Below are 20,804 nucleotides of genomic sequence, written 5' to 3' on the forward strand. Positions count from 1 at the left end.
TAGTCGAGGACTCAGTCTGAACTGGTCCTTCTAATCTGTGATACATAAAGCTGGAGACATTTTTCTGGCTCCCTGGTGGTTTTAAAGGCTATGCAATGGGAAAAACTGCTTTAAACAAAGTCTCATTTTTGAAAAAGCCTGAATACAGAATGGAATTCAAAGAATTTGGAGAGAGGGGAGGTGAAAGTGGTAGCAAACAGCTTTAAAAGGGCCCTGGGAATTTTAAGAGAGTAAGGCATATAAGGGAAGTAAAGAGAAATCTCATCTGACCCATTATGAGATACACCAGGAAGCCACTTTGGCAAGCATGTACTGAACACCTACTGTGTGCAGGACTTGTAAAAGAGGTAGAGCTTAAGTTTTGTGAGGATTCCAAGAAGCTAAACAGAATACTTTATGTCAGGAAATAAGTCATAGTTTTTGATGCTAGCTAAGAAACTTGAGCTTTATGTAGATATTAAATTTCAAAAGGCAATGAATATATTCTATTTAATCCAAATGCCAGGAAAAGAAGGTTTTATCCTGTATAATTCATTTTAAAATTCATTTTAAAATTCTATGTGAAAAATGTTGATACTAAAGCAATACTAAACAATAGTTGAGAAAAATGTTTCTTTCTTTTTTCTTTTCTTTTCTTTTCTTTTTTTTTGACAGAGTCTCACTCTGTCGCCTGGCTGGAGTACAGTGGCACGATCTCGGCTCACTGCAACCTCTGACTCTCGGGTTCAAGTGATTCTTCTGCCTCAGCCTCCTGAGTAGCTGGGGTTATAGGCACGTACCACCATGCCCAGCTAATTTTTGTATTTTTAGTAGAGATGGGGTTTCACTATGTTGGCCAGGATGGTCTTGATCTCCCGACCTTGTGATCCGCCCTCCTCAGCCTCCCAAACTGCTGGGATTACAGACGTGAGCCACCGCGCCCAGCCAAAAAACGTTTGTCTCAAAGAAGAAATCTGGAGGCTCTGGGTTTTGCTCCTGTCATGTCTATTCTTTCACTTCTGCATTTCTCAACTGTTCGTCAGTGTGTGTTTGCATTGCACAATTTTCTTTCTTTTTTATTTTTACTTTTTATTTTTTCTGAGACTGGGTCTTGCTCTGTTGCCCAGGCTAGAGTGCAGTGGCGCCATCACGGCTCATTGCAGCCTCAGCCTCTAGGGTTCAAGTGAACCTCCCACCTCGGCCTCCTGGATAGCTGAGACCACAGGCACATGGCACCACACCCAGCTAATTTTTGTGTATTTTTTGTAGAGATGGGGTTTTGCCATGTTTTCCAGACTGGTCTCGAGCTCCTGGGCTCAAGCAGTCCACCCATCTCAGCCTCCCAAAGTGCTAGGATTACAGGCGTGAACCATAGTGCCCAGTCTGGACAATTTTCTTATTCCCAACCTACCCTGCCTTCCCAAAAATAAGGGGCATAAAAGGTGAAACATGAGGGAAAGCTTGAAGCTCGCTGCATATGAGATGGTACAGTCTCTGGCTGAGGGAAACAATGGGAATTCAGAGAAAAGGAGGTTTCCAGGAGGCTGTTTGAGATTTTGGTGGCTGACTGTATTCTGAGATTTAGAATTAAGAAGCAGATAAAGCTAACACCAAGTTTTCTAGCATGGAGACTGGCAGAACAACAGCAACATTGAAAGATATGGGGTAATTGTATTGGGTGGCTGGTGTGGGGAATTGGGAATGAGAGAACAGGTGCAATGGGTTGCATTTGATATACTGAATCTAAAGCACATTGTCTTATAGACAGTGGGAAATAGGGACTGACCAAATTTAAAATCCTGGAAGGTGTAAAACAGATTACTGTTGCAAGAAATGAAGCTGGGTACTGCTCAAACTTGGCCTTCTTTCTCTAAATGCTAAGTGCTATCTTTATTCCATTTTTTATTATATATATATATAGTAGCCTGAATATTTCTCAAGCACCTACTGTATATCAGGCACTAGGCTAGGTGCTACTCATGTATGGTTTGACACATTCCCTGCTCTCAGGAAACACAGATTACTGCTAGAAGCAGGCATTAAATAAGCCAAAAATAATTAAATAAGACCCAATACACTGAAAGCTGTGAAGGAAAATACCAGAGTGTTGTAGGATGATACTGAATTTGAAATCAGAAGGATGGATTAGAGCCAGCCGAGTAGAGTGGGGCTGAGAATGGGAAGGGTGAAAAGTTGGGAGTACCACAGTGTCTGGTCTAAGAAGTGATTGGAGAAAAAGTCTGATAAAAAATCATGTGGAGCTTCCAGGACTTTTGTAATAAGGTTGGTGGGAAGCCACTGCAGGATTCTACATACAAAGTTTAGCTGTCTGTGATTAAGGCCACAGTCAGTTCTATTTCCAGGACATGTCATTATTTACCCAGACCCACTAGGCCTGTCAATTTGGTCAGCAGCAGAAGTTTTGGAATGAAAAGACATACTATTTTCATGTTGAATATGTTTCTTGAGGTTTTTTTTTTAGAATGAAACTGTAGAGACACAAAGTACATTTTTTCCCTCAGATTATATTATTCCTTACCTTTATGCCATGGCACAAAAATGTATTATAGTTTGACTTCATCTGAATACTTACTTGCTAATGTGCCAAAAATGTGCTGTTTGACAAAGACACACCTCCCAAATCTGATAAAATAGCTAAAGACTCTTCATCTTCAGATGAGAACCCAGCCCAAAGTTTCCCCACTGGAATCTTGATGAATGTGCTTATTTTGTTCTTGGGTAGCATTTGGGGTCACAACTGAGAAAATCTGGGACAGTTATATAGGTTGATATTACTACAAGACAGATACAAACCATGAATATTAATATTATTGTTATTTTTGCTAATATTTATTGTACACATTAATTTCTAGGAACCATTTTGTTTGCATTAACTCAACTTTTTGAAAAAATCTTCCAACTTAAGAGAGTACCATTATTATCTCCTTCATATTAATGAGAATGCTGCTTCTCAGAGAGGTTAAGGCACCACTTAAAAGTCACATAGCCAGTAAGAGACACAGCAGGGACTCAACCTAGACAGTCGGTGTTAGTTGACTGGAAGGTGTAAAACAGATTACTATTGCAAGAAATGAAGCTGGGTACTGCTCAAACTTGGCCTTCTTTCTCTAAATGCTAAGTGCTGTCTTTATTCCATTTTTTATTATATATATAGTAGCCTAAATATTTCTCAAGCACCTACTGTATATCAGGCACTAGGCTAGGTGCTACTCATGTATGGTTTGACACATTCCCTGCTCTCAGGAAACACAGATTACTGCTAGAGGCAGGCATTAAGCTGCCTTTTGAGAACTTTTGAAGATATGCCTGTGTAAAAAAAGAAATAAGCATAATTAGTAAATATATATCTATGAATTCTGGTATGTATAATTTTTAAAACCCTCACATTGTATATTGCAATTTTCTGGGAGTCATTTTATCATTTTAATTTTGCCATATAATAATGTAATGAATTAAAACAGTGGTTCTCCCAGGGGGAGATTCCTACCAGCACCAGGGAGCATTTGGCAATGTCTGGGAATATTTTTTGGTGATCACATCTGGGGCATGGGCATTACTAGAATCTGGGAGATAGAGGCTAAGGATGCTACTAAACATCCTACAGTGAACAAGGACAGTGCCCACAACAAATAATTATCCTGTCCAGATGGTTTATAGTGCCTAGGTTGGGATCCTGGATTAGAGTAATTTAAAGAGGATCTTGAAGGTAAGGAAAGAATGGTAGCTCCATCTTGCAAACAAGGAACGTTGAATGTAAAGAAACGATTTTGGGAATATGAGAAAGAGCTAAGATGGATTCATTCATTCAGTCATTCATATAATCACTATTTATAGGAATGATTGCTTTGTATCAGAAATTATGCTGAACTGTAATGTTGAGGAAAACAATAGGAGGGAGTTTCTTTGGAGAAAAGGAGGGAACAAGGTAATAGAGGGAAACCAAAGATGCTTGGGTATTAAAGGTAAGCTAGGGTCTGAGTTTATTGCCAAAAGTGACTGTTTTATTTTATTAGGGAAGAAGATATGCTACTTTACCAGTCTAAGGAGAGTCACTGTAGTCAGAGACAAGTTCAAATGCCATATGCTACTGCCAGGAGCACCTGATAACTGCTTTTTGTCCCTTTTATGGCTGACTTACGCTGATCTGAATGGAGGGCCAGGGCGGGGGAAGCAAACGATATTCTTGAATGCAACAGAGAGTAGTGATATAAATGTGTGTGTGTATGTACGTGTGTGTATTGGAGAGGACACATAGCTTACATTGATTTCAAGTTGTGCTGCTGGCCTGTGAATAGGTGCTGGCTTTTGTTTTTCCAGTAACAGCTTTTTCTGTTTCCAGCAGTCCTATGCACCAGCTCCCCACCCCATGGCTCCTCCCAGCCCCAGCACAAACAGCAGCAGCAACAACAGCAGCAACAACAGCAGCGGGGAACAGTTGAGTAAAACCAACCTGTACATTCGAGGCCTCCCACCAGGCACCACTGACCAGGACCTAATCAAGCTGTGCCAACCGTAAGTGTCCTTCTGCTGCCTGTGCTGTTTCTCACTCCCATACTTGCCTTGGTGGGCAGGATGTGTTATTTCAGTCAATGTACTCATCCACTGGTGTCTCAGTGAGGAAGACTCTTCTTTACAAACAGGACTTAAATTTGAGATTCCATGCTAGTTTATTTTGGGGAGTGGAATTTGTTTACTTTTTGTTGTTGAGTGGAAGTTCTTGAGCACATATACATGGAAATGCTGGCTGATTCATAGATATATGACCTGCAAGATGAAGATCAGTAATAGAGTTACACTCTCAAACCATGTGGCCAGTGGAGTCATTGATGAGTCTCATGAAATAAACGATTTTCTTGAGAAGTATTAGTGAAAGGAATCTCAAAAACTCAGAAGCAGTGGATTTCAGGATTACCTCTTGTGTTACAAAGCTTTTCTGGCCAGTGCTTGGTAAATGTCCGTTCAACCAGGACCACGTATTTGGAGAAGCATAAGACTAATCCTCTAGTTTCCTTGAAAACATCTGCTGCCTAGTCCAGTGAAGCTATCTCCCACCAAGGCCAAGGACCACACTCACTAAGTAGTTTTATATTTGCTTGGAAGCTTGGAAATGATTAAATCCTCTTCAAAAATGTTTTCATGAATCTGCTATCTACCAACACTTATGTCATTAATTCTCTTATTTCTGTGCAAATAAAAACATATTTAAGTTCACCTTCCCATAAAATTAATAATGAATTAAGAATCATAGACCTGGCCGGGCACAGTGGCTCACGCCTGTAGATCCCAACACTTTGGGAGGCTGAGGCAGGCGGATCACAAGGTCAGGAGATCGAGACCTGACTAACACGGTCTGGCTAACACGGTGAAACCCCATCCTGGCTAACACGGTGAAACCCCATCTCTACTGAAAATACAAAAAAATTAGACTGGCATGGTGGCGGGCGCCTGTAGTCCCAGCTACTCAGGAGGCTGAGGCAGGAGAATGGCGTGAACCCAGGAGGCGGAGTTTGCAGTGAGCCGAGATAACGCCACTGCACTCCAGCTTGGGCAACACAGCGAGACTCCGTCTCCAAAAAAAAAAAGAAGACGAATCCTAGACCTGTATTTTTAGGTTAGTATCTGATTATTTTCAAAATAATATTAGAACATATATTTGTCATTTGATTGTGACTTAGGTGTGTGTTTTTAAATTTTAAAAAACTATTACTCAATTGTTATTTTTCTGTTTTGCAATGCTTTTTAAAAAGCCATGAGGATATTTATTTTCTAAATGTTCTGACCTCTAAAATATTGAAAGAGGAAAACAAAGCAGAAAATATTTATTTGCCTTTGTCCTAGATTTTAAGATTGGGAATACATATCAACACAACAGAAAGTGGCAGATAAACCAAAATACAAATACGTAACTGTCTAATTGTTTGACAAAACAGTAGGTACATTAGGGTTGGAGTCCACTGTTGCTACTGAGTGCCTTGATTTGTGAAAAAGGCAAGGCAGAACCTTCAAAGATAAATATATATATTTTTAAATCTGTTCAAAAAATGTTAAATGTGCCAAAGCTCAGACATACAAATATACGTTAGATTTTGGCCCATAGAATATTGAGGTTGAGAATCAGAAGATAAATAACTCAACTTTTTCTTTTGTTGTTTAAAAAATCTAAACTCTATTTTGAAAAGCAAGGTCTTTGAAAGTGTGAAACATTGTAGACTTTATGATAGAAGGTTCAGGTGAAGTAAAAAGAAAAATAGCTATTGTTCTTAATTTATATTGGAAACTCATTTATTTTTAAAGGTAGCTATTAGGGAAAGGTTCTTTCTTACTGGTCTTTACCACTTGTAGAGCCTGTTGACACACAGATGTCTGGGCCCAAGGAATTATGATTCACTAGGTCTGGGGTAGAGCCCAAGAATATGTATTTCAAACAGGATCTTTAGTGTTGTTGATCTTTTGTGAAGCACTTCTCTGAACAGTCTTGAAGAACACCAACTATTTCTATTGTATAAAGTTTCACTAATTGATGAGGGTAGCTGAGATGGAATTTTGAGTGTTAAAACCTGCTCAACCACTGTGTAATCTTGAGGCATATCACTTCCTCCCTCTAAGCCTCAGTTTCCTCTTTCTTAAAAGGCTGGGTTGGTTTTTATTATTTCTGTGTTTACTTGTAGTATCAGCAGTGTGCTGGAGCTGGCTCTGACTAACACACTTGAGCCAATTGTTAAGTATTCAGGAATTTTGTGAGCAATCTGTTACAGACTTGGTAGCATGAAATTGGCCCTTGTGGGAGTATTTATAACACAGGAATCAGCACATCCTGCAAATCAGAGCTTTTTAAAATTTTATTTTATTGAAAAGCTGCTGTATGAACACATCACTGATGTAGCATCATACTATGAATTGCTGTGTCAATATCCATTTCTGCATAGAATTGCCAGAATTTTGTAAATGGAAATTATTACTTAAAAGCCTATATTGCCATTTTTAACTCAGAGATGTGGTAACACAGAAACATTGTTGAGGGAATAAGTTTTGTTAATGTTTTTTATGTGCATTTGATAAAGAATATTAAGTGAACAGAGGATAATAGTTACTTGTTCATATTAATATTTGTCAGCTAATAAGATCTGGCCCATTTATTGTTATTGTAAAAATGTTTGCGGGTTCTCCTGTTACAGCAGTGATCTAGAACTGGGATTTATTGCTTAGATTATTTTTCCTAGAGAATCTTAAAGAACTGATGTGATTGGGCAACATAATGTAGTGGAAATAACTGTGCACTAAGAGATCTGTTTTTCAATCTTGGCTATGCTATCAACTGAGTCTTTGGCCTTAGAGTAATGACTTTTTGCCTCTTAATGTTGGTTTCCCCCATATACAAAATAATGGATTTGAACTCAACAATCTTTTATGTTTTTTTCATTCTAAAATTTTGATATTTGATTGAAGACCTCATTATTTATCTGCCAAACTTACTCAAGATTACCTTTTGTATCTTTCTCCAATCCCCTCGTGCAGTGTTGGCAGGGGCACAGTCAGAATGTATTCAGCTTCATGGGTATGACCTGATGGCTGAAAAAACCTTTGGTAACAGACCAATGCAGGTCATTTGTAAAACCTTGCTTGTTTCTCTCTCTCTCTCTCTCTCTCTCTCTCTCTCTCTCTCTCATAGTGTTGGCCTCTCACAGTGCTTGTTACCATTTTACATTAACAGTCTTCTTAAGATTAAAATCACTTTCCATTCCTGTACCTCATCTCACACTTTAAAATAATTTCACTCACACAACAGATAATTTTAGTAGATTTAAATGAACTTGCCATCAAGATTCATTTTCCATATTTATTTCTATGAAATTATAAGCACTTTTAGAGTTAATATTCCTTATAGGAAATGCAATATTTGCTAATATCCATTGTAATAAAATAATAGAAAACAGATACACAAAACAGCATATTGTCTTTTTTTAAAAAGGCATAGACATATTGGATTTTCTGGTATTAGTATATTATATCCATGTTAATGCTAATGAACAGTAAGAAAATTGTATTAAAGAAAAAGAAATTGCATTATTTCTAAATATATAATCTGAGAGCAAATTCTTATTGAGGAATTCTATTCACATTCATCATCAAAGCTTCTATGTTCAGATCACAAGTAAAATCAAAGAAAAGAAGATAAGACTGAAGAATAATAAATATAAAGAATGATTTTACTCTATGGAAAAATCTTTCTAGTTGTACCTATGTTTTGGATGAATACATTATACTGTGTGTAGCGTAGAAAATAGTATAGTTAAAAACCTTGTAATGTCTTTTTCTTGAGAAACCTTGAGGAACTTTATTTTGTTCTCAATCAAGAAATATTTACAGATTATATCCTGCATGCCTGTGGTGAGGAGTCAGTGGTGAGTAAATTTAGATAAAGGAGAAATATTATATTCTACTAGGGAAAATGGGCATCAATTAAATATATGATCTGATAAAAAACTGCAACTGTAAGTGCAAAAAAGAGAGGAGCATGATACTAACAGATTTTTTAACACAAGATTAGACCTAGTTAGGGCGATTAGCAAAGGTATCTCTGAGGATGTGACAATTGAGCTAAGATTAGAAGGGTAAATAGATTTAACTAATCTAGTAAAAAGTGGAAGAGCAGCCAGGTAAAGGAAACATTGTGTGCAGAGCCAAGGGCTAGAGGGGGCATGCCAAGGACAAAGGGCTAAGAAAAAGCCATGTGACTATAGCAGAGAGAAAGAGGTAGAGTGTGGGGCAAAATGAGCTAGAAAACACGAAAGGACAAGATGATTCCTTTGGAGATGATGTTAGAAGCTTGATTTATCTTAAGAACAATGGAGGAAATCATTGAATTGTCATAAACAGGAAGTTCGCATAGCTATATTTTTGTTTCAAATAGGTAACTCCAGCTGCAGAGGACGGAGAAGGGATCCTCTGAGATCAAGGAACAATTAGAGTAGGAATAGTTGAAAAGCTGAAAGAAGAATGCTTTTTGTTCAGAGAAGAGGGTGTGAGAAGTAATATTAGTGGTGGTAGAAAAATTATGTGTGGTGAAAGATTTTGTCATATGCATTCTTTTTTCCATTAAAAAGCAGGGACATGGGAACAATTAACCAAATGAACTTCAAAAGAAACAGCAAAGTAGCACAGAATAGAACCCAAATGAGTTGATTTTTAGTTAATCTTTTTTTATTTATTTATTTTTATTATTATTATACTTTAAGTTTTAGGGTACATGTGTACAATGTGCAGGTTAGTTACATATGCATACATGTGCCATGCTGGTGTGCTGCACCCATTAACTCGTCATTTAGCATTAGGTATATCTCCTAATGCTATCCCTCACCCCTTTTTCTTACCCAGTCATGAACGGGTCATCAATATACTGTTAAACAATTAAATGGCTGTAATATTAAAAGCACTAAAGGCAATGTAATAAAAACTAGGAATCCAACTGATTTTACAGATTTACTCATGGATGGATTATCAGTTGAAGACTATTGACAGAACACTTGGATCATATATATCCTTTATGCTTATCTCAGGAAGACCAGATGGAAGTCGGAGAAGATAGATTTGGTTTAAGAAAGAGAGAGAGCATTGTAACTTTTTTGAGCCGGATAAAATATTTGTAGTGTAATGATTTTTTACATATAAGTTATATTTTGTCCTTCCAAGAAATTGTTAACTTCTATTTTATGATTCTGAATATGCCCTTGAAACACATTTAAATTGTTCCTAAAAAATAAAATCAAATGTGCATCATAATGGGTAGCATTTACAATGGAAAAAAATCATTATTGTATTTATATTTTCCACATCTACAACATATTTTTTCTAGCCATTTTGTGGCTTATAAATTTGATTTAATACAATGTTCTCAGGAAGTCCCAGCCAATTGCCCCCACTTTCCTGTGATTAACTGCTATGGAGTTAATTAAAATATTGTGAAGGAACAGAGTGCATTGTTTTTCTATTATAAAGTAAACATGCCGCTGCTAAGGCCACTTGAAACAGAATGCAGGAAAATAGAGGGAAACTCTTGGGTAGGTACATACATATTTCCAGTCCTTACCAGAAGAGCAGGAAAGTCAACTGCCCTGCCCCTCACTTTTCTCCGTAAATGTTTTCTTTGCTCAAGTTATGACACCCTAGCATTTCCCCCTTTAAAATGAAACTCTGAATGTCACTTTAACATTTAAAAAGAGAGGGGAAACACCCACAATGAAAAGCCAGAGGAACAAAATAGAAGTGTTTGCGCTGGAGAGCTGAAGGGTCTGCCCAAGCTAATCTCCCGGACTTTTACACAACCCTGTTGGATGTCTCATTATGGTGCGTGCTGAACGCTGAATAGAAAGAGCCAGACTCAAGTGCCATCCAGGCTCCGAGTGCAGAGTCCATTATACATGGTGTCAGACAGTTTTGACAAATGCACCGACACAATCAAACCTTTTATCAATTTAAAAGTAACCTTGTCACAGTAATCTGTCAGACTGTTCAGATACAACTAAAGGAAAACAAGTCATCATGCACTCCAGGGTAACCAAGTAAATAAGAAAAATGTGACTGGAAATTTTTAGAGTTCTTTCTTACTGTGTCATTGAAGATTTAAAAGTTTCCTCTAATAAGACCCTAGGAAATTTATTAGTAGCTTTCTTCTGCAAGTCAGACTCAAATTACGCAGCTGCTTTTGAGATGTCATAAATCTATGTGGTGGCAGGTGTGAGCAGGAAGTGAATACTGGAATCTTTAAACCCTGCCTTTGTGTATTTTAAATGAGAGAGTGCTTTAAAGACCCAAAACACGATATTGGAATTTCTTGATTCAGCAGAGATTTGACAATGGGTTACATATATTCATTCAGATTTGGGCAAATATGTTTGCCAAGCATCTGCTGTAAACTAGACATAGTATTTGATTAGTACTAAATAATTGTCATTAATAATAGGTTGTTATATTTATATATTATTTACATTAACAGTTATTGTATATTACATGCCTCATACTCTACTAAGTTTTTAAATTATTTAATGTTCAAAACTTCCCTATGAGGTGGGAATAATTCTTTAAACTGATACTCAAAAGGGTTAAGAAACTTGTTCAAATTTATGCAGCCACCATAGCCACCAGTCAAATTTATGCAGCCACCATAGCCACCAGGATTCAAAATCTGGATCTGACTTCAAAGCCGATATTCGTAATCACTGAAACATTCATATAATGAGAACAAGGGTGGCATAAATCATAGGTTCTCAGTTCCATGACTGCTCATGAGAATCCCTTTGGGACCTTCGGAAAATAGGTTTGGACCTCAAGTGTTCTGATTTAACCAGTATGGGTCAACCTGGATATTGGGATTTTTTAAAGCCTGCTCAGATAATTCTAGTATGTAGCAAAGATTCAGAACTTTTAGACTTAATGGTGCTCACACAAATTGGAAAACATAATTTAATCCCCTGTTTTAGCTCTCTTACTCTGACTTTCGTAGGCTCTAGCAGTTTCATGGGACCTACCACTGTGCTTTCAATTATCCAGAAGTATTAAAAATGAATATTATGGGAAAATTTGAGGATGAATTTGATTTTCTGATAACAAACTGACATTTTAGATTAGGCACATGGATAATAAAGCCCTGGCATATGCCTCTAGAAGTGTTTTCAAGGATGTCCTTGGAAGAATCTTACTTTCCTGCTTTATATAATTTCCAAAAGTCAAACATTTATTCAACATTCTACTTTTTAATAATGTTTGCATTTAATTGATGATTAAGCAAGAAACTCTTCCTATTTTGGCTCATATGATTAAATTTCTATCTATACTTCCATTTTTTTGCTGACTATAGTTTAGTGAACATAAGTCCAGTGAGTCTTAAAAAATAATTTACATCTCCTAGTGTTTTGCGGGCATCCTAGAAATTATTGTCCCACTGATTCATTGATCACTCATTTATTATTGTTTTTATTACTTTGAAGAATTTTCTGCTGAATGTTTACATATCTCATGATCAATTTAAAAATGTACTTAAATTCCTGATAGCCGATGATATTTTTCCATATCTGTCTTTGGAACAGAGAAGAGAAAAATAAAAATAAAAAAATCATTGAGAGGACCAATTGACTTAGTTTACGATCTTGGTGGTAGCACAAAAAAGATGAAGATGTAAAAGGGTGTGATCAACTCTTTCTGGATGTGCTGAGTAAAGATCTGGAGCTCAGAGAGGTGGCATTCTAGGCAGATCTCATGCTGAATGCCTGAAAATTTGAGAGACTTGAGTTTTAAGGGCAGGACTCTGGCAAGTTCAGATGACATCCTGGTTTTCAATTTGTCCAATGATTTTTTAATTGATAAATATAGCTGACTCTTTTTAGTCCTTATTTTAATTAAGCTCTCTGTTACTTGACCCTGTTGACCCCTCCTTTCTTCTCCTATGGATGGTAAATTCCTTTTGCCTGGATTTCCTCTTACTTTTTGGAGATTATTCTTTCTACTTTCTCTTCTTCTACCTGCCTCTTGAATATTTTGGAGTTTTCTGGAGATTGGACCCCTCTTTTCACTCTATAAACTATCTGCTCTTTATTACACAAACAACATCAGCTATTCTAATGACTATTAATTCTATATTGTCCACCATCAACTGTTTGTTTAGTTCTGGATCCATATCTCATTATTCCCTAGACAATTCCAGTTTTGTAACCCAAGAGCTATCAAATTCATTGTCCAAAGAGGGTTATTCTTGGACTTATCCCTTCTTTCAGGGATCCCACTATTCTCTATGTGAATAGTGGTCCAAATAAAAAATCTTGGGGTAACTCTTTTCCACAGTCTAGAATCAATTTCCAAGACCTCAACTGTTTGATATTTATGATACCCAATAGCTCTTCTGCTTCAGTACTGCCATGGTCTTTTTACTCATTTATTCAAACGTACTTATTGATTGTCATCTGTGTACCAAGCACTGCAGATATCTTAAGGATTGGTAAGTTTTTCCATATAATTTGCATTCTAATGGATAAAAATGATATATGAATAAAAAATGTAAAAACATCAGAATATGTAAATGTCATGAAAAGCAGGTTGTAAGTAATGACTAGGAGGTTACTCTAGACTATGTGTTCTCTTTAATGGAGACTTCATTTGCAGGAAGGAGTCAGTCAGATAATATTCAGAAATAATGCATTACAGACATATATAAGAATTTGGCCAAAGCTTGAAGAAAGAAATGAGCTTGTTGTATACAAGGAACGTAAGAAAGGTTATGTATTCTTCTGCAAAGAATAGATTTTAGAGGAGTACAAGAGAAGAAGCAAGAAGACGAGCAAGGAGGCTTTTGTGGAAGTACAGGAAGGAGGTGGTGATGGCTTGGAATAAGATCACAATGGTAGAGGAGGTTAAGTGGGATGAATTTGGAATATATTTTGGAGATAGTTTTGATAGCATTTACTCATGAATGGCATATGACAAAAGGGTTAAGAGAAAGAGAAATTAGGGATAACTCCTTAACTCTTAGCTTGAGCATCTTGAGGGATGACTCCTTAACTCTTAGCTGGAGCGAATATGGAACCATTTCAGAAAATGAAAAGGATTGTGGAAAGTGCAACTTTGGGTGGACAGAAATCAAGAGCTCTTCTTAGTCTTGTTATTTTTGAGACTGTATTATACATCTAAAATGAGCTTTGCATTGGGAGTTTAATATCTGATTCTAGTTTTCAAAGTGAAAAAGTAAAGGATATAAAATGGGAGTCATAAGCATTATAAATGGCTTTTAAATCCATATGGATGAGACAATAGTGTGGTATCTAATATGTACTACAGACTGTTCTAAGTATTTTGCATGTGAGTACTTCATATTACATATGTTAACTCATTTAGATGTCATGCCAATTCCCATTTTGTAGGTGAAAAACCAATGACATGAAGAAGTTAAGTGACTTTCCCAAGGTCACACAGCTGGTAATTAGCAAATCCAGGCTTTAAATTAATAAGTTTTGTTTAAGAGTCCCATCTCCTAACCATGATCCGTACATAGGGAGTGTGTATAACAATAAAAGAAAATGTTCACACAACTTGAATTCTGAGGTTCTAAGAGAATGAGAAACCAAGAAAGAAGTTTATAAAGGAACAATCAGTATGGTAAAGGACAACCAGGAGTGCAGGAGTGTGCTATACCACAGCAGCTGAAAGAAGAAAGTATTTAAAGAAAACAGAATGATGAAATGTGTTGAATACTTGCTGAGAAGTCAAGAAATATACCAAGAGAGAAGTTACATTTGGGTTTGGCAACATCGAGGTCATTGGAAAACTTGAGCAGGAAAGTCTTTGTAGACAAGTACAAGCTAAAAGCCATTTGAAGTGGTCCTTTCTTCATCACTCAACAATTCTTTCAAGCAGAAATATATGCCTTTTTTTTTTTTTCGCCCCATCTATACCAAAATAGTCATCTTTCCTAACATTCTTCCCTTGATCTTCTGGTTTCCTCTATCATCTCCATCTATCTCTGTCTCTGTCACTATCTCAATTTCTATCTTGTTCCATCTCAGTAACTCCTCTTTCTCTCTTTTCCTGTCTGTTTCCTTCCCTCCCTACTCCCTACCAATCTGTACTGTATCCTTAACCGAAAACTTTTGAGGACAATAGATTTATTCAATTCATTTTTTTACCCCTAGTTCCTAGTACACTTACAGGTTTTTAAGTGGTAACTGATAAATATTTAATGACGGAATGAAGCCCAAATTCATCAGTAATATAAAAATGATTTTATTGGACTTACATCATAAAACTTGTTCTAAGGTAGAGTTTGAGTTTATATTGGGAGATACAGGAAACAGCATTTTATCTTAGATGCTACATCCAATGTTGTGCCACTGAGGTGAAAGAAGGAAGGTTCTGAATATGAAGCTCTTTTATTGTGTAGACCCCAAGGAGAGTTTTGAAGGGAAGCCTCAGGATAACTTGAATCAAAAGAAACAAATAAGGATCAATACTTTGCTTACTCACTCAATACTGCTGCTGAGACAAAAAAAAAAAAACTGTTTATCTTTGCCTGAGCCATCAGGTTTCAGCTGTCAAACAGATCACAGTGTTCCACCAAATCTGCTAATTCTATGTCTAATTTAAGTAAGTTGGACTCGTTGAATGGTGTTTGCTGAATTTTGTTTTTTCACAGATTTCTGTTTGCAATCTTTGACTTTTAGGGGCACACAATAAGAAACTGTTGGTGAAAAAACACACAGAGCATATCTGTGTATTTGGCATAATAAAAATGAAAGCTTTTTATCTGAAAATTGGCAGTAGTATGGTATATACACATTGTTTAATCATATGATTGAGAATAAGGTACAGTTAAAAATTATCCTTAAAAAGAAAATTTTAAAAGACAAATTTTTGTTTTATTTCTTATCTGTTGTCGTATTCATTATATCTCTAATACAGTAGTATCTCTTGAGAAACAAGCACTTTGTTTTACACGGTAAATATGTCCACAGATTTTTTGAAAATAGATTTTTTGTTTTAGTTTTTGAAGCCAACATTATTGAGGAGTAAAATTAAGTGCACTCATCATAAGCATAGGATTTGATGAGTTTTGAAAATGCATGTACCTATGTAGCCACGACAACAATCAAGATATAAAACATTTCTATCATCCGCAGAGATTTTTTTAAATATAATCATATTCTAAGAAGTCCACAATTTAAAATCATCCTACTTAAGAAAACAGAGAGAGCATAATACCATCACAAGAGTAGCACGGAATTTTGAGTCCATCGTGGATTCTAATTGACCACTTACTCATTGTGAAATCTTAATTAAGTCATTGAGACTTTCTGGGCTTAATAGTTCCAGGTACATGTTAAGACCTCAATAATTGTTCATTATTGTTACTCACTTATGCAATCAAAAACATTTATTGTAATTCATATTTTTATATAGCAGGAATAGTTAAATAAAATTCACCTGTAATTTTAAGAGTCTTGTATTCAAAAAGCACACATTTTGATTTTTATATTCCTATCTTATTTGTATATTAACTGAGATTATACATATTTAGTAACCATAGATCCTTATATGATCTTGTAGTATTGTGTATCATCACCACTATACATAGTACACTGGTATATTTTACAATATGAATATTCATGGTATCAGAATAAATACATACAATTTAGGTTGCAGTTAAAAGACTAAAATTAAAATACAGCATAAAACAAATTTAAAAACACAGTTATAGTGCATAAACATGTCATAATAGTATGCTTTAATGGTAAAAGGGAAGTTTTTGAACCAAAAGGATACCAAGCATTTCAGTTCTTCAATATAATAAAGCAGTTTAAAACATGGTAATCATAGTCAATATGTGTCTATCAGTGATATTCTGATATCACTTGGATTTTATCCCTGAATCTATAGATTGAATTTGACTTTAGGGTGAATCAGTTCTTATTAACTAGGTGTGTTTTTTACATAGTATATATTTAAGGAGTGTTTCTTCAATGCTTCCATTAAGCAGTCTTTTTTTTTTTTTTTTTTTTTTTTTTTTTGAGACAGAGTATCACTCTTGTTGCCCAGGCTGGAGTTCGTGGTGCCATCTTGGCTCACTGCACCTCCGCCTCTCACGTTCAAGCCATTCTCTTGCCTCAGTCTCCTGAGTAGCTGGGATTGCAGGCATCTGCCACCACACCTGGCTAATTTTTGTATTTTTTGTAAAGACGGTGTTTCACCATGTTGGCCAGGCTGGTCTCGAACTCCTGACCTCAGGTAATCTGCCCACCTCAGCCCCCCAAAGTGCTGGGATTACAGTTGTGAGCCACTGCACCCAGCCAGCAGTCTTTTAAAGAAAATTTTGTTTATTAAAAATATTCATTCAAGTAATTACAGTAAATTTAGAATCAGGAAGATAGATGCTTAAATAATATCAATTATTGAAATATTCAATTATAAATAGATAAATTCAGATGCATGTTAAACTTAGTTTAGGTTGACTTGTTTCTCAGAAAATATAGAGAGCTTGATATTTCTATTCTCTGTCACATCATTATGAGGGCCATTTTGGCACCAGAATGCCTGAGTTCAGCTCTCAAACCTATCAATTTTTAGCTGTGTCTCTTTTAGACAGGTGATGCAACTTCTCTGTTCCAAAGTTTCTCTTTCTACAAAGTGGATATAGTAATGCTACCTCCATTTCTTGAATAGTAAAGATAGTTAAATGAGTTAATACACAAAAAGCACTTAAATAAAGCCTGGCATGGAGTGAGTACCCAGTAAGTGTTAAGATTATGAGAACTTACCCAATATAAACTGAAGTTAATTTGCTCCCAATTTGAAAATTGTGTGTAAAACTGATGGCCATTTTGTTCAAATGATTTTTTACGCTGTACTGAAACTCTCTGTTCAAATATACTTCTAATGTCCTTTCGAGCTCCTGTGTTTGGTCATTCTTTAATTCTAGACCTTGTGTATATAAACAGAATGGCCTTTATTATTTGGGCCACAGACCTTCGTTTTTGATCATTGCAGCCTTCCACACATGAGTTTTCAGAGTCACCAAGCCTAACATTATTAGTTTACCTGCAAAACTGAGCCTTGCTGATTCTTGCACAGGAATCTCGGGAAATCAACCAGATTTAAGATAAAGAATGGACTTGTTTCACTGATTCATGTTTCAACATCGTGGGACAAACAAGAGACAATCTATGGGTGACCTGCATGTCTCAACACAGAACAATGGTGCAACTGCACAGTGAACTCTCTGATCGCTACAACCACCTGCGTGTTTTATTGCATATTAGGTGTCCTAAGGACACTTTCATGACAACAAACCAGAAAAAGACCATAAGCAGTTCAAGTATGAACTTGAAATGAGGTTATCAGAGTACGACTGTAAAAGGCTCTCCCCATTTCAGAATTTAAGAGAGGAGTCATCCTGAACTGATAATGAATGACACCTCTGAGGAAGGGAAAGGAGGCGTATTTCCAGGGAATGCTTTTTATGTCACAGTCATTTTGTTTGAGCAGAAAGGGATTTGCTGTCGGTCTTTAAATAAACAGTTCTTCGTTCTCTGCCTCTGTGTGCGACTCTTCTTTCTCTAACTCTAAAGCAAAAGGCTAAGATTTATTAGGATACAACTTTACGCTAATTCTGTGGAAGAATAATGCATTTGTATTCACTCCATGTTTGAATTGCAGTGAAAAGGACAATTATAGTCAAAGTTGACATTTTAGTGAGTGCTTTGTACCTGGTATTGTTATAAGCACTTACAGGTAGAGTGGTCTACTCTTTCTGGTTTGCTCAGGACAGTCTCAGTTTTACCATGAAAGTCCTACATCCTGGGAAACTCTTAAGTAGCAGGCAAACTAGGCCTCCCGTTACAAGTATTATTTCATTTAATTATCAACCCCTCCAATTCCCAATGAGGTAACCTTATATTCTTTTGCAACTAACAGAACTGAGGCACTAAGAGGTTAAACAATTTCTGAAGTTTTAATACTTACTGACATTTACTGCAAGTGACTGAATGAGAACTCAAACCCAGACATTACAGCTTACTCTGTTTCTCCCTACCTGGGAGTAACTATTGTAATAAACACTTAAGTTGTTGAACTAGACCTTATTCACTAGAACTCTGGACTTGGGTACTTCAGTCTTGGTGGATGTAAGGAGAGAAGGAAAATTATTTCCACACCATTTGTGGATGACACCAAACCATAATGCTAACTTGTCTCAAAAATGCTTGTCAGTGGCTACAAAGGACTGTCTTTCCGGACCACTAATAGGAAACTAATTAAGTGCAGAATTCTAACAATACAACATACCTGTAATTTGCAGGTTGTGTAGTACCTTGCATAGCAACTGCTTAAGAAATAGCGTTATGTCTAGTTTGGGGAAAAAACTCTTCAGCAAAAATGTGTTTTGTTTGTGTTATATCTTTTCTTACTTTCAAAAAAAGAGCAAGAAAATCTACTCAGACAAATCATGATAAAATATCTGCAAATATAAAACCACATTTCCAATGGAACTTACTATTTACTATTTACCAATGTGATATAAATGCCCATTGATACAGTTTAAATCTTTCTATCACTTACTGCCTGTGTAAACAACCAAATGTTCTTACTATAGTAGTATAATAATTCTCAGACTTTGGGATTTAGAAAACCAATAAAATAACAAAATAAGAAGAGGAGGTCAGCATGGTGTTACCACCTTTTAATTCTATTAAGCAATGTTAATTAAACAAAACACTTACTATTATTTACTAGCCCACAGATTGACTTTAAATTTACCATCACTGGCACACTTCTCTTAAAAGTTCGTTTTAACACTAAAAGAGCCATCATTTTAGTGTCCTGGTTGAAAGTTAAATCGTATCCCAACATACTTCAAAAATAGGAGTTATGTTACAAAAAATAATTTGGCCCACACAGTTGTATTACATGCACTTTTTTTTGGTATTTATATGTTAGTTTGTGACACTAAATTCAGTGCAACAGTACATAGGGGTCAGTTTTCCAACTTGCTCCAGAGCTTCCTATTTTTACCACAGTAGATGTAGAATTCCATTTCACATCTGCATGTTGACAGAAATGGAGCAGCATATTTCATGTTATTTCAATTGAGAGTTTTCTGGGAAAACTGAGAGAAGCAGAGGAACCACAGCCCCCAAGCTAGTGCCAAGAAGGAAACAAACTACAGCGGGCCTAATATCTGTCTAACATGGCCAAGGGGAGAATGGGTTCTCGGCTTAGGAGTGGTTATGCCCACTCCATCCAGAGTGTACAACTGCCAGCATGGAGGGAATGAATTTGAAAGACATCCACTGGGTCAGGGAAAATGTGAGCAAGGATTGACCACTGGTATAGTGGCTGGGAATGAGTAGAGCTGAAAAGTCCCTTCCCAGGTCAGCCACCAAAGGGCTCCATGGTCTGGCAAGTCCTTTTACCTGCCTAAGTTTCAGTTGCCCCAATGATTTTATGGTCTTCCAAACTCCTTTCATTACTCAACACAAAACTGTTTGATTTCCAATTCTCTTAAGATCCCTCCTTTCTGCTAATGAACAGTGCACACTAAAGTATTAATCAGTTTTATTGAATTAGTAGATTTGTCTTTTCAAGCACACCATTAAGTTTTACCTGGATTTTAGTCACAGTGGTTTCACCTAAATTCAAAATCCTATGTTGCCTCTTTGCACAGTCCTGCTTGGCATTGATGCTAATTGCTAAAACATTGAAATTACTGCAAGGATATTATTCATCTTTTGTTTTTGAATGCCTTATTCATAGGGGTAACTTTTAAACCTGATGAATGGTATGTATCCTAAGCCTAAACCAGGGTGGTAAATGGAAAACAAACAAACAAAAAATAGCAGATTATGAAGGAATAAGGGAAGCATATACTTAATGTGTCAAAAATAGTGAGGCAGATTTGAAATCTGTGGTTAGTTTTTCAAAGCAAGTACTATGCCCAGTACCCACCAGCACATAACAGTCTACCTCAACACACAGATACACACACACACACACACACACACACACCCACCCCACACACACACATGGTGTCTATATGCTTGTCAACACTTTCATATTTGGGAGCTGTAATTTCCTCAAAGGTAGGCACGGTATTGTCTTCATCGACTCCCCCACATTTAGTTCAATGCTTACCACATACCAAGTGCCCAGTAACACTTTGTGTCAACAAATGTTAACTGTTGGAATTAATTTCCAGATCCTGCGAATGTTTCTTACATCTTATACTCTTATCAATTTCACTCCTAGGACAGAGGGAAAGAAATTGCATTCCA

The 20,804-nt window shown here is 36.4% G+C and overlaps 1 protein-coding gene across 8 annotated transcripts in view; it reads left to right on the top strand.

Annotated features, from left to right (window-relative positions):
* RBMS3 (RNA binding motif single stranded interacting protein 3) overlaps positions 1–20,804 on the top strand; it is a 754,317-nt gene that overhangs the window by 149,962 nt on the left and 583,551 nt on the right. For 4 of the 8 annotated variants that reach the window (XM_004033784.5, XM_055383256.2, XM_004033783.5 and 1 more), the window contains exon 2: positions 4,340–4,512. In XM_004033784.5, the coding sequence (XP_004033832.1) occupies positions 4,340–4,512 (173 nt within the window). The remainder of the gene's footprint in view (positions 1–4,339; positions 4,513–20,804) is intronic. The other 4 variants (XM_031009629.3, XM_055383255.2, XM_004033785.5 and 1 more) reach the window with 1 other exon arrangement.

Source organism: Gorilla gorilla, chromosome 2, assembly GCF_029281585.2.
Source record: "Gorilla gorilla gorilla isolate KB3781 chromosome 2, NHGRI_mGorGor1-v2.1_pri, whole genome shotgun sequence".
Classification (NCBI taxonomy): Eukaryota; Metazoa; Chordata; class Mammalia; order Primates; family Hominidae; genus Gorilla; species Gorilla gorilla.